This window comes from Larus michahellis, chromosome 3 (assembly GCF_964199755.1).
Source record: "Larus michahellis chromosome 3, bLarMic1.1, whole genome shotgun sequence".
Lineage (NCBI taxonomy): Eukaryota > Metazoa > Chordata > Aves > Charadriiformes > Laridae > Larus > Larus michahellis.
In genome coordinates this window covers 124,602,687-124,617,391 of record NC_133898.1, presented here as the reverse complement: position 1 = coordinate 124,617,391, position 14,705 = coordinate 124,602,687, and the positions used below count along the sequence as shown (strand labels likewise).

The 14,705-nt window shown below is 45.1% G+C and overlaps 1 protein-coding gene across 2 annotated transcripts in view; it reads right to left on the bottom strand.

The window, feature by feature from the left end:
* PTCHD4 (patched domain containing 4) overlaps window positions 1–14,705 on the bottom strand; it is a 91,478-nt gene that overhangs the window by 62,332 nt on the left and 14,441 nt on the right. For both annotated transcript variants that reach the window (XM_074582010.1, XM_074582009.1), the window contains exon 2: window positions 2,095–2,575. In XM_074582010.1, coding sequence (XP_074438111.1) covers window positions 2,095–2,575 — 481 coding nt within the window. The remainder of the gene's footprint in view (window positions 1–2,094; window positions 2,576–14,705) is intronic.

The following is a 14,705-nucleotide window of genomic DNA, read 5'->3' as shown; positions in this document are numbered from 1 at the left end:
ATTGAGTGCAATTTCAACTGATGCTCCTGGCCTGTGTGGATGCTGATGCTTTCGTGGTCAGCCCAAAGATGAGCATCACCTACAGGCACTGTTTGGGGCTCCTTGGGAGTGACAAATTTGGGATCTGACAAGCAAAGAGTATGGGCCACCCATATCTACAGCTGGCTAAAAAAGGGCCACCAGCAGAGGAAAGGTGCTTTTCATCACTTCAGTGGTTTTTTTTTTGCCTTTACTTCAAGTTGCTGCACAAGCAAGGCAGTGCCATTTGGCCCCACCCTTTGATATGCACCTCCTGACACCCAACGAGAAGTTTGCCATAATCTGGTAACGAGACAAGCATGAGCCTCCCCTTCCCCACTGTCATCCTATTCTCCATTCTGCCACACAGGTTGCTTTTTCCTAAACCCCTTGCTCAGGTCTGGATCCATCCCTGTCACAACCTACCATGTTCTCTGCTCGTCCTGCTGGTGTTCTTCCCTTGCCCCTCTCAGCACTTTCTTTCCATCAAGCCCTCTTACACTGCAGAGCTGTGCACAGTGTCCGAAGAGCTGGCACAGGGCAGACCATGCCAGGGGCCATTGTCATGATTTAACAGTGTAGATGATTGAATTAGAGGTTTTGGCACGGCTTTTTCTGTATTAATGAAACTGAACCAATCATGCAATTCCTTGGGGTCTTTTGCCTCACTCCTCCCTTTCCCTTCTGAAATCTCCACCATCCTACTCCTTCCCACCTTGTCCAGCTGCTCCAGAGATGTTGGGTGCAGGACGGATGAGGCCATGCCTGAGCCCCCTTGGTTAGTGTCACGGATGCATTATCAGGGGACAGTCAAAATACGAATCATGGGGTTGGGGGATGCATACACCTACAGGACTTTTCTTGATGGGAAGAACAAGAAGTCGTAGGTTTTTGGTGGGGTTTAGGTTTTTCAGAAAAGTATAAGACTCTTCTCCAAACTTTGGCTCTATCTTGTGGCTTTGCATAGTTAGTTACCTCTTACTGTAGCGTAGGACTAGGGCTTGTGTACTAGAAGCATGAATGGAATTTAAGACATTAACTGTAAAGATGTAGAATTCTGTCCACAGGTAAGCTTTCCTGCCATCAGAAAGCCAGCATGAAGGGTTTTGGGTCTGGGCAGCCACTGCTGAGATTTTCCATAGAATCATTGGTGGGGTTCAGACTTGTGATATGGCAAAACTCTGACAAACTTGGATGCGATTGCACTGAACGACGCTGCCTCAGAAAGCCATTTTGGGCATATTTCCCTCTCCCTGTCCGACGTACCTGCCCAGCAAACTCATTAACCACACAGACGCACTAAAATGCTTGGAACAGAAATGAGAATAGAAGCAACGAAAACAATTATTTTGCTAAAAGAGCTGGGTTTACGGTTCTAATTCGTCTGCGCCTTCCCCTACCTGGGTGGGACGCAAAGGAAATCTCTGCAGCTGATCTGGGACTTTGCAAACCGAGGAGGGATTATGCACTAGAATACTGACAGGCCCCTTCGCTTACAGCCTGGCAACGACCACAACCGTCATCTCCTCTCTGAGATAAAGTCCATCAATCTTATTCTTACACCAACCTGTTCCCCTCTGCCCCTCACACAAAGCCGGGAGAGCAGCCCTCCTCGGGAAGGATGCTAAAATCTTTCCTTCCTTGGCACCCTCCTCTTTTAACTTACTCTTTCGGCTGGCCTCCCATCAAAGTCAGGTCAACACATATCCATTTTCCGTGCTGAGCTGACTAGTTTTCAATAACAATTTCTCCTTCATTTTGTAACAGAGATCAATAAAACTGCCCCTCTCCCATATTGGCCGAGATTCCGTCAACGTCATTTGCTCTTTATTGTTGCTACGGCTTTGTTTTGTTTCCTTGTTTCTTTTTTTTTTCTCTTTCTCTTTTTTCTTTTTTCTTTTCTCTTTTTTTTTTTTTTTTTTTTTTTTTTTTTGGCAAGGCACAGATCAATTTAACAAGATGAAAACGACTTAGACTTTCACTCAAGGTAAAATCTGCACTTTATAACCCAGGATGTAATTTACAATCCTGTCATTAAGCTCTGTTAATCCTATTATTATGAAGATAAATAATTACCCATAGCGAAGAAAGGGATTCCCAACAGAGTAGAATTATATTTTCCATCAGTAATGAAAAATATCCCTGCCGCAGTGACACTGGAAATACAGATAGTGAGTACTCCCAAGAGTCCCAGGAAAGGTTTGCTACGCAGGCAGTCCTTCATGGAGCTCGAGAGGGTAGCAGTCAGGAGAATCAGCATCAGGCTCACCAAAATCTTGCCCCTGGCCAAGAGACTGGTCTGGTGGAAGTCCTTCCAGAGGCTAAAGGACGCTAGTGAGTAGAGCTGCAGATCTTGGTGATCCAGCTGCATCTTGTGCATCAGTTTACAGAATTCACTCTCCCACTTCTCCCCAATGAGGTCCTGGGTGACAGAGCCATACGTTTGGAGGTAGTAAGTGATTTGGATGGCTCTGGCTGATTTGACTCTCTGGTCCTTGCTGTTTGGTACTTCCATGACCCCTCCGAGCTGGTGGCCAATAAAACTGCTCCTTCCATCCTGGGAGGGAAAGCAAAAAAGATGAGCATGTGGTTATCCTGCGTAAGATGTGATACAGTGATACCGCTCGACTCTACCTTCCTTTCACAGATATGCCAAGAGCTCGGCTCAAAGGCCACTGCAGTCAACAGCAGTCGTGCCATTCACTCTAGTGGGCTTTGGGATGCATCCCTGGTCCCTGCCACCACTCCGCTCCTTACTCATTATAGACTCATTGGCAATTCTCTGCTGCAGTTCAGGGACTGCCCAGATACTCATTGCTGTCCCAGATGTTCAGGGACTGAAATGTAGCATGCAAGCTCCTCGCCCCGCGGGAGAGGATCGCTTTCCCACGTTTCGGCTGTGACAGTCAACAACAAATCTCCGGTTACTGAAGTATGAAATGTTTGAGATGAAGATCAATTTCTGGAAGACTTGTGATTCCCTGACATTTTGGAAGTGCTTTTAAGAAGTTGGAAACGTACAGAAAATGAGGTCTGGTTCCTCAGTACACAGATGTAAATGCAGATAGATCCAGTTCAATAGCTATTCTGGATTTATATATAATTAAAACTGGATTTTTTGAATCAGAGATAAGAATCTACCTTACGCCTTGATTTATCCAGGATTTTGATTTTTTATATTTCAAGAATATAAACGTTACTCTGGTCTTATTTAACTCAGTATATGCTAAGACATAAAAACTCCACGACAATCAGTAAAGGACACATCAGGTGCCCTCAAAATCAGCCCCCATCTATTTACAAGACCAGACTACATTTTTGTAGAGTTATCTGGTCCCTTTTAGATTTTTTTTCTTTTTTTTTTTAAGAAAGATTTTGTAAGAAATGTTCTTGCTTTTTAGCCACTGGTTATTCTAGTTCTCTAGAATAACTGTGATGCGCCCCTCTCAAGACAGGAGAAGCTTGCATGAATTTAGAAGATCAAACCAAATTGCAAACCTAGGAAGGTGACTCCATAGATTGGATAAAAATGCCCTAGCACAAGTAATCTCTTTGATCAAAAACTCTAAACCCAGGAATTAAATGTCTGTTGCACACCAAAAAAAACCCAGCCCTTTGCTTTTTTTGTTTGTAAATGGGATTAAAAGTTTCCAGATTTCTTTCCTCTTGTATTTGAGAAAAAATAAAATTATCAAGCCAGTTAATACATAAAACATCTTGCAGCAGCGAGTTCAGATGAGATAATACTCTTTGCCTAGATGTGCTGGGGGAATGAGCTGACTGCCAGCCCGAATTTGGGAGATGCTCTGCCCTACACACACACATGGAAGCAGTCATCTGCAAAAGGCCAGAAGCATTTGGGGGAAACACTTTTAACATCTATTACATCCAACATTAACCATTTCTAGAGACACTAGTGCTGCACGCAGGTCATTATCTGAAATTGCCAGACCTGCTCACCATAATGATCCCCATCCCTAGGAAAAATCAATGAAGCGAGGTACCAGGCTTTATGAAACATAGATGTCTTCCGGGACGCCTGCTCGGAGAGCAAATAAATATTGTAAATTGAGAGACAGTGCTGAAAATGTTTTATATACTCACCTTGCCGTGTCTCTGGTATGTAAAGGAGGTAATCCTCCCACTGAGAAATTTCTGCCTATGCCTGCTTTCGTGGCAGGAGCTCACACTGTGTTCAGCATTTGCCTGCCACAGCCCAGGGAACGTGACAAAGTGCTTTTCAGAAGTTCATTTTTTTCCCTATTCCCAGTTGTTATTTCCCATTGAAATAATGGCTTCTGGCGAGGCATCCTGGCACGAGCTGACACGAAAGGTGATTTGCAGTCTAATGCCAGCTTCTCAAATCACCTGAAGCCTCATTGCAAATGTCATATAAGCAGAGACAGCTAGCACAGGGGGGCAGCTGGTGCTCTTTGGGCTCCAAAAAAACCTTGTCTCTGGCATTTCGTGTTAGAATCCTATTTTGATTCATTATCCTATGTTTTTGGTTTTTTTTTTGAAGGAGGGTCCTTTTTGAAGGAGGGGTCATACCTAACACTCCCACACTCACAAAAGGTATATTTCCAAGCTGGTAATTAAGATTTGAGCAATGCGGTCCCTGCTCACATCAGATGCAACTTTGCGGTTACAAATCCCCTTTGGCACTGCTTTGAAATTTTAGGGAGAAATGTCATATTTCCTCAGTATATATATGCAGTGTTGACATTCAAATGTTTTCAGCCACTGCAGGATACTTTAGCAGCACAGCTCCAAACTCAGGCAGTGGACTGTAATTCAGATTTCATTGACCCACTATGCAATGCGCACGGCAAGGTTATGGGAAACTTTGCGATGGCCATCTGCCTTCCTCTGCGAAAGGTGCACCGAACGACAGCAACATTTCAAAAGAGGCAACAGAGCAGGCACAAATAAATCATGTTCTGCCGTATCTCCTGTGAGACAGAAGATAACGGCTATTTGTTACACTGATGTACAATAGGGCACCCAGCTCATATATCTGCAAAATAGAGAGCGAGCTTTCAGATGGAATCGAGGAAATCACAGATGCTGAATTGCTCTGAGGTCGTTTTGTCCATCCCCTTCCTTCCAAAGGCAGATTGCTTCCTATTTACCCAAGGGTTTTGCCTTTGCTGCTTTTATAGCATGCAAACATGAACCCGCCACCACGGCATTTGGGAAGATGGGGCCCTTTTCTCACACAGCTCACATGCTGGCTTTGCCAAATGTTCCAAGTGAGTCAAAGGTCCTGTAGTGCTAGGCAGGGCTGTCACACCAATGGTTACAATTCCTCAGAAAGGAAGACAGAAGAAAGATGGGAAAAATTATTGCTTTTCACCCCATTTTATAGATGGAGACTGAAGTGTGGGAAAATGAAGACCCAGCTGCCAACAGGACTTTCAGCATTTCCTAAAGGCCTCCAAGCCAGGGACCTGACTACCTCTTGGTGTCTCATGGGCACTTCAGGGGAGTTATTCACCATCCCAAGTTCTCTGTCGTCCTCCAGCACCACCTTGGTGAAAGAGAGACATGAACAGCTGAGCTCCTGGGCTAAACCTACAGTTTGGGAAAGAAAATGAGGCCACAGTGACTTGTATAAGTGAGGCCTGAAGACCAGGCAGGTTTGAACAAGATGCCTCATTCCACCCGGTTCCTCAATAGTTCCTCAAAGCACTTTCTGCTGTTAATTAGCACGTCCTTCCTGGCATATGCCTACATGATGCTATTTTTAATTTCATAATTGTTTCATGTTTCAGACTACGGATCCCTTACTCACTTTACCTACGTATGTTGCTACTCTCTGATCTTATACACAGAAAATCAAGCTCAAAAGATGGAGCAATAATAATACTTATTAGTTGCACACCATTTCACACCCATGGATCTCCAAAGGGTCTACAACCCAAGATGATAGTTGTCTTTAGCAAGGTCACTAGCATGGCTGAAGCCTGAATTTCTGATTCCCAGGCTGTGTCTATGTGCCTTTCTCTTTCTCTTCCTCTTTTTTTTAATGACTAGTGAAAACTTCCCACTGTCTGTTCTCCTAGAGGACAAAAAGGGCCATCGTCCATTCTGATGGCAGCTAATTCTCTACAGATCTGAGCATCTTTAAAAATGCCATGAAATGCAGATCACTTGCTGGGGCATGTGATATTTGATCTTAAATCAGGGCCAAGCAAAAATCTTTGCTTTGATGGATAGTATTAAATATTTTTTGTGTACTCTCTTCTCTTTTTCGAGATGCCCCAAAGCCATTTGGTAGATTTAGACTCTGAAAGGGAAGAGGATGAGAACTAAGGACTCTCAGAGGAGTCCGAGATGACAGACGTCGCAGAATCATCCATCTTTTACCCCAGGGTGATGGATTTTTCCACCTGTGTTCATGCAACCTGGTTGTGCACGTGGTTGAAAGTCTGAACTTCTTGTCCGATTTAGCAGTAAAAATCACTAATTGTGAATGGATGGATGCAGCATAAACCCCTACCCCATATTTCAGGTTAGAAACTTGTTGGTAAAGGATTAATATCCTACAAAAATGTATAAATACCATAGGAATGTTTGGCTTGCTCCAGAGCTGAGTGAAGGACCTCTCAGGTTAAACAAAACCAGCTGCTCCTACTGAGCGAAATATCTTTTGCTGGTGCTAATGTAGGCATGGATCTTCTCTGCATGCAGCCCAGAGGGATACTAGCGATACTCCCTTGCCGCTGAATTACCTGGGTCTGTTTTTGTTTCTTTAATAGTTTCAGTGTGGCTGCTGCAGCCCCAACTCCCATCCCTGGGGTTCCGTGTGGTCACTGCCCGCTGTCACACCAGCCCTGGGCAGATCAGCTTCTCCTCCTCGCTTTGAATGGCACCAGCCTCCACTGACTTCCCTCTCGTGGAAAAAATGGAGGGTTTAAGGTATTTTTCAGGTGGCATGGCTCCTGCCTTCCCAGCACCATGCTCAGAGGACACTAGGGCTGGTGAGAGGTTTAAAAATCATTTCAGATTCCTGGCAAGGAGGAGAGGAGCCCTTGTACCCTACTGCCAGATCACTCTAATTCAAGAACATTCACACAACCTTTGTCAGCAAATTTATCTCTAATTTATTTTTTCTTTAACTGCTACCTCTTATCAACTGGAGTGATGGATAATCAATCTACATTCTAGAAATGTTAGGATAAAGCATGCAATCCTGGTTAAACTCTGGTTTATCTTAAAAGCTTAAAAACATTTAACAGAGGGAAACCAGGAATGTCTGTCAAAATATATTGTGATAAACATCCTAATGAGATCAATGCAGTTGTTTCTCCCCGTGATAAGGACATGCCTACTCTATCAAAGATAGGTCATGGAGGGTGTTACACTAAAATGCACAGAGGTTAATATGAAGTCAGTTGCTTTAGTTCACCTGAAGTTTTCAAGGTAAAATAGAAAAAAAATTCCCTTTCTTCAAGACGTTATTAAAGGTTTAACTTATTTGGGTGTTCCTACCTCTCTTAGCTCGCTGTAAAACTTTGGAGGGAGTTCTTTTCTCCCCAACCAAACTGATTTCTCTGTCCCTGTCCCTAGTATAGTTACCCATGGAGACCTTACCCCAGTCGATCCCTTTTACACAGCCACCAATTACCAACAATTCCTGAAGCATCCCTTCCTAACGGTCGCAAGTAACGCTGATTTATGTCCGAGCGGCCGTTTTCCTGCCCTGAGAGCTGTGTAGGTGCTCTTGCACACCCACCAGACTGCTTGCTCTGCTTGTCCCTGTGCAGCTATTCTGTACGGCTCAGCGACGGAGACAGGGTCCAGGGCAAGTGAGCCCCGAGGGCAAGGCATTCAAGGTAAAACTGCCCCTCGGCTGGCTGGAACAGGGACACGGCAACGGCCATGTGGTCTGTTCCCTCAGCAAAAATAAAAAGTATAAAAGTGGCCATGAGAAGCTCTCCAGGAATCCTCTGGGCACCTGCTGCAATAAAGAGCAATTCAGTTATTTCCAGCTATGCGGCAATGATGAGCTTCATCTCACCAGCTAGTCAAGCAAATTTGTTTTATAGTCACTGGGCAGAGTCAGGCGAATCCAAAGGATGATCCACCCCATCCTAAGGTACAGGTAAAAAACAGTTGCTCTCTGCAGTTGCCTGTCTCTCTCCATTTACAGCAGAGGCACAAGATTACTCAATACTTGATCCTAGCTTCTATCAGGCTAAAAAGTTAGGAGATATTAACCCACCTTCAGTGAAAGATGCAAACACAAAACTCGCTGACCTGTCTGGTCATTCCTGGCCCACATCGTCCCTTTCACAGGCATGTCCTACAGCTTAACAAACATACAGACCTTGAGCCCCCTCCCGGGGAAATCAAGGATTGCTAGTGTGATCTTTCAGTGCAGATGTGTATCTAGAACATCCAAAAGGCAACGAGAACCATCGGTACCTCTTTCTGATGAGTCTGGGCTTGTGCGAGAGCCCACACCTTTACTGTTTTGAGAAGAGACAAGAACCGGAGAAAAGTGTTTCAGGACACTTATATACTCTAGGGTTAATAACAGAGAATAAAAGAAGTGTACCTAGCACAGAACTATTCCTTCCAAGTAAATCAAATCATGGAGGAATTCATAAGGGCAACAGCAAAGTGTGATTGCTAATAGAGAACTCTTCTCTGTGGAGGAACTTCTGGAGCTGGGCGTGCTGCATTTCTGAGTGGTTCTCCACACTTTGCTCCTTCAGTATCACCCTGTCAGGTTTTCATCTGTCAAGAGAGGGAAATGCCAGACGGAAGGCGGTAAAAGCCAGAGAGAAAGCAGAAAAGGCTGTCCCTCCACCTACTGCCTCCCCTGCACATCCCCAGGAATGAAAATATAAGATAAGCCCTCTCCATCCCAGACCAGCTCCATTCCACACCAAACCTTCCCTCCTAGACTGTATTTCACTTTCCCATTCTTATCAAACCTCCTGTATTCTTTGTCCTATCTTCAAGCTCTTCATCGTTCAACTGAACTCCTTCACTCCCAAGGTCAGACTCCTGTTCAGTGCCTCTCAGATCCCACTCTGGTTCTTCTGGCAAAAGAGGGGTGGATTTACTGCCCAGTTCACTTCCAGCCCAGCTTCGGCCATGGTTGTCCTAAACTGAAAATGTTCACCCAGGGACACAGTGTTGTCCTTGAAACTACTAATTAATACCCATGTTGGCTGTGATTACACACCTCCCCTGCGTGGGGAAGGCTACAGCTGGAAGATGGAGGTTTACAGACAGCACAAAGAGGACCACAAGCACTGGGAGGTAAGTTTGGGGCACAGCTGGCCTATCTGCCTTTCCCTTTTCTCCCCTTCTTCTCCCCTTCTTCTCCCTTTCTCCTCCCCTTCTTCTCCCCTTCTCCCCTTCTTCTCTCCCGTTCTCTTCTCTCCTATCAGGAGCAGGATCACAGACTCAGCAGTGAAATAACTTTGGCACTGACAGTTCAGGCAGGTGAATTGGAGGCTGCACCCCAGCCCCACGAGATGGATCCAGGGATGAAGGACACAGGATGGCTTTGATTGTCCAGTGGCCTGGGGACCGATGTGATGGAAGGAAAGGAAGCCCTGCAGTGGGTGGCTCGGCAAAACTTGCTGTTGGTGACATCAGTTCACCTTCCACAAGGAGATTTGCGTCAACAGGACCTCTCAAGTTGTAGGTAAGCTTGGGTGTGTAAATCTACCAGGTCAGATCTTAAAATACTGCTGTCCTCTTGTTTCCAGCAGGCACAGAGCCACACCTCCCTCCCCACTTTATGTTGTCCTTTGAGTTTGTGCTCTGCCCTATCCAGGATCAAAAGCCCTTGAGGCAGTCACCTTGGGCTCAGTCCTCTACTTTGCTCCCTGCCAGTGGAGCTTCTCTGGTATCACAGAGCAAAAAGTCAGACTGCATCTAGCCCCTAAACCTCCCAGGATGAAGGATGATGGTAAAAATCATCACCACAAACCATCCTTGCCATCCCATCATCCATGTCCACCCATGAACAGGTTCTTGTCCGAGATATGGCTATGAACAAACTAAGTAAGCGGGAAGCATGTTTTGTGGGGGGATTTATGTAGCAAGAAAGTGGCCAATGATGCAAAAGAAGTGGAGTTTGTTGTGACTGTAGAATAAAAAGCAGGGCTATGGAGCAGGGTGCCCTAAAGAGACTGGAGGTGTGAAAAAGGGAGGCAGGAAGGAGAAAACACAGGGTGAGGCGCAGTTCTCATTGCACCCAGACCACCCAGAAAGAGGGCAGGAGAAGGCAGGTGGGAGCACAGCTGCTTCGACATCCTCGGGCAAACAGCAGAGCTGTGTCTCCCGTGCCGTGTGCCGCTGCAGCAGCGACAGCAGATGGGCACAGCACTGCACTGCAGACCCTGCTTCAGCTCTCACCGCCTTCAAGGATTTCCACCCCAAAAGTCACCCTTTAGGCTGGGTAGCACATGTGTTATCTCTTCCTGATGGTGTCTATTTGCGCCAGGGCATCTGGTTTGCAAGCTCTGCATGGCCGTACTGCGCTGACCTAGACCTGGGTGTAGGCACCCATCCAGCATGAGAGGATTCAAACCCCATCCCCAGTGCTGGGGTCTCCCCAACGATCTGTAATAGGTCAACACAGAAACGGTGGGAAGTGATGGAAGAAGGTTGCATGGACAACTCCAGCTCTGTCTCTGGTCCGGAAAGAGGCAGGGACTTGGTTCACAGGTCAGTGGCTCCTCACTGTGCACAGGACCATGTCCTGATTACTGGAGATTTTTGAATGGGACCTTGTTCCCCCACCTGTGCTGTTTGCAGGCCAGCTCCAGATCACCGGGGGGTTGATTCACGTAACCAGAAGCTTCACATTGAGGTGTGGGAATTTCCTCAGAAACTATTTTTCTACCCCAGGACCTCCATGCTTCACATCACCAAGCAGGACAACATTCATATTTTTCATATATTCAAATCCTGCTTTATGACAGACTTTTGCAAGGAGGTGTCACATAGACACATGGAAATCTAAGTTCCTGCATTGCGTGGCACAGTTGTGGCCCTCCACCTATGCAAACTGGGACAATATCTAGGCCTCTGCCAGGTGTTAAGCCGTGAATAATAGAATGGTTTGGGTTGGAAGTGACATTGGAGATCATCCAGTTTCAAGCCCCTGCCATGGGCAGGGACACCCCCCACTAGACCAGGTTGCTCAAAGCCTCATCCAGCCTGGTAATTCCAGGGATGGGCCATCCACAGCTTCCCTGGGCAACCTGTTCCAGTGTCTCACCACCCTCACAGTAAAGAATTTCTTCTTACTATCTAATTTAAATGTATCCTCTTTCAGTTTAAAACCATTTCCCCTCATCCTATCATTACACTGCCTGATAAAGGGCCCCTCCCCATCTTTCCTGTAGGCCCCCTTTAGGTACTGGAAGACCACAGTAAGGTCCCTTGGAGGATTTTCTTCACCAGGCTGAACAAACCCCAACTCTCTCAGCCTGTCTTCATAGAAAAGGTGCTCCAGCCCTCTGAGTTTTTCGCCCTAATGCAGGTAGTGTTCATCCCAAAGGATTTTATTTGTGCCAAGAAGAAACGTACAGACCACTAAGGAGACAGCAGTGCCTCAAGAAACATGTGCAAAACACCAACATTTGGATACATATAGTTAAACACTCACACTCACATACACAGTCTTGTGCATGAAGAGCAAATTTACCATCTCTCATATTTCACAAACTCTAGGAATGTATAGAATGAATACTTTATATTAATGAATAATCCATATTAATTCTGATTTCATCCACAGCTCAAAGTCAATGTTAAAAATGTTCAAAGGAAAGGAAGAAAATTACAAAAAGAGTAAGAAGACAAGAAATGCTTTTTCAATGCATGCTGGCGGTCCATCTAGCCCAATTTCCAGTTTATGCGCATTTCTAAAGCAAGACACGCCAAGATAGAGTCTTCCATAACATGTCTGGAAGACGTGTTTGTGAGTCTCATAGTTATTGTGGATTTTCCAGCTCTTCAACAAACAAAAAAGTGAAATGAGCTGCTGGAAAGGGGGAGAAAGAATGTAACTGTCCAATTTCTAACAAAGTTCCTTCTCCCAAATGCAGGAATTGGCAACAAAAATGAAATTGGCAACAAAGAGTAAACAAGATTAATGAATTAAAGCTTTCTTGTGCCCCAGTGAAATCCAAGAGAGTTTTGCTATCTTAAGCTGGTCATTGCTTTCTCCAAATGGGACTAAACAGGACAATATTCCACCAGAATGCTTTCTGTCTCTTGTGAAGGTCTAATCTTAAAGCTTTCTTGAAGTCCATGGAGTTATAGGCTAAACAAGCACCTAATTCCTAGGGTAAAAAAAAAAAAAAAAGAGAGCAGAAAGCACTAAAAATCAATAAACCCCCCTTTTCTGTCTTCTTTCCTTATCAACAAAACCAGAAAGGCACAAAACTGTTTGCAAAACTTGACCACGCATTTCATATGCCCAAGCTGAAGGGTTTGGGGCGGAAAGAATGGGATACAATAATTATCCCTAAAAGGAGATCCTAAGAAGGGGTCACACCTTTTCACTGACAGGTTTGTAGGCCCTCTTTGTTTTGTGTGCATCCCACTGTGTACCTCTTATAATTGTTTTCCCTACACCGCTTGAAGTCCAATACGCACAAGAAATAGGAAGAAAACCTGTCAGGAAGCAAAAGGAATTGGATTTGCCTGGTTTTATTACTCCATCTAAAGGAAATGTTAAAAAATAAAGAGCAGAGAATAAAAAGTGAGAAGTAAAGCAGATCCACAGGAATTATTTAAGCTCTTACAATCTGAAGTTTCAATAATGACACAGAAAAGGGTGCTTTTTTCTTTTTAAATTATGCTTTACGGTGGCAAACATCTCTTTAATTTTCTCTTGTCTCTGCTCTTCCTGGTTTCTCTGGGGACCAGCAGCCAAAATACTGAAAAGCTGCGATAATTTTTTATCAAAGGCAAGAAGAAAAGAACTAACTGAGAATCAGAGCGAGCCAAGCGTGATGTGGCAAGATTTCGGGGGTAGCGTGGTTTTGAGGTTAACTTCCAGCTAAGCAGTTTGGAGTCTTAACTAAGCCCAGCCGTCCAACGCAAGGAGCTGCTGTGCTTTTACCCAAATCCTGTTCAGGAGCTTCCACTCTCACGGTGCTCACTAAGATATAATAAGGTACTGCACAAAGCAGTTAAGGACACTTAGCACTTCCAGCTGGAAATTCCTCCTTTTTAAGTGATAGCTAATCAGTTTTCCTTCTTTTTTTTTTTTTTTTTTTTTTTTTAATCTCAAATTTGGCATTGTGAAGCAATTTCTCTACCCTGAAGCATCCCCCACCTCCCCCCCACCACCGCTTCCCTCCAGCACACACTGGTTTTTAATGAGTTTGGCCATTTGTTAGCTGCAGAGAGCCAAAAAAATATCTAGTTTCAGATGATTTTCCTTTCTTTTTTTTTCATAATGTTGGACCAGAATCTGGAAAGGTGGAGTGGGAATGAGGCATTTAAGTAGGCCTGTATTTATGCATTAAAATATAACTGAAGCTGGGGTTCTGGATCTGCGCATGAGACAGCTGACTCCCACCCAAGGTACTTTTGAATTCAGTACATTCAAAGAAATTTTTCACCCCCGTATATGAACATCAGCAGGTAGTTTTTGTATGTGTAAATTCTGTCTCAAGATCACCTGGTGACGTGTGCCTTTTGTGAAAAAATCTTATGTTCCTGGTAGTCCATAGAGATGCTGTCATGCATGATTCTCTAACATGTTTTCTTTAATTCTTATTCCAGACAAAAAAGTAAAGCTCAGGCCATCGTCTCTACTTTGGGCTTCTCATTGCCTCCCATCACCAGTGAGCTCTCCCACTGGAAGTCTGCTGACATTATGAAGGCGAGTTTTGCTTTATTTTCTTCAGCCATGCTCTGTGGGAGAGGGTGTCTCGCGCAGTCTCAGACAGCACAGGGCACATTTGCAATGATAAACAAGTGTTAAACAACGGCGTGCAACAACTTGAAGATTTTACATCGGCCCAAAACCTTCATCTGGAGATTGCAGGAGTTGCTAACAACTGCCACGGATCGAGCTCCACGCACTAGGAGCAATTCATCTTGATGCAGCCTTTGTCCTATGGAGGCCTGGGAGGACCCACAGGAGGTAGAGTAGATGCTGAGGTCTCAGTTCAGACCATAATCACTGATCACCAGTGAGGTTCTGGCATGGCCCAGGACCCCGCAGTGCAAGGACAAGCTGCCCGTGCTCCAAAGATCTTCCCATCTGATGCTGGAGTTGCCTTAGTCGCTGTATTTCACAGTATGAGCTGGTGATGCTGCCAATGGAGAGGTCCCTTCCCTCTCCTTCCTGAGCCCGCACCTCCTCCCTGCCAAGCTCGGGAGCAGCAGTTCATGTGGCATGTGGTGAACTGGATTGGAGAACTAATCCAGGTTTATGCAAACTCAATGGGAAGGAAAAAAGAAAAGGAAAAAATAATTTAATTCCGTCCTTACTGCCAGCTGGCTCAGGGTTTCTTTAATTCCTGTGCTCAAACCCTGTAGTCCGGTGGTGGTGTCAGCTCTGCAACACCTGAATAGCTTCATCCTCAAGGTGGCTGTATTTCACGGCTGAGTATTTGTCCTTTCGTGCGAGTACACGGTAGCTATTAACTTCAAGCAGAGTTTCTGAGCTGGATGTGACTCTTCAGCCAGAACAG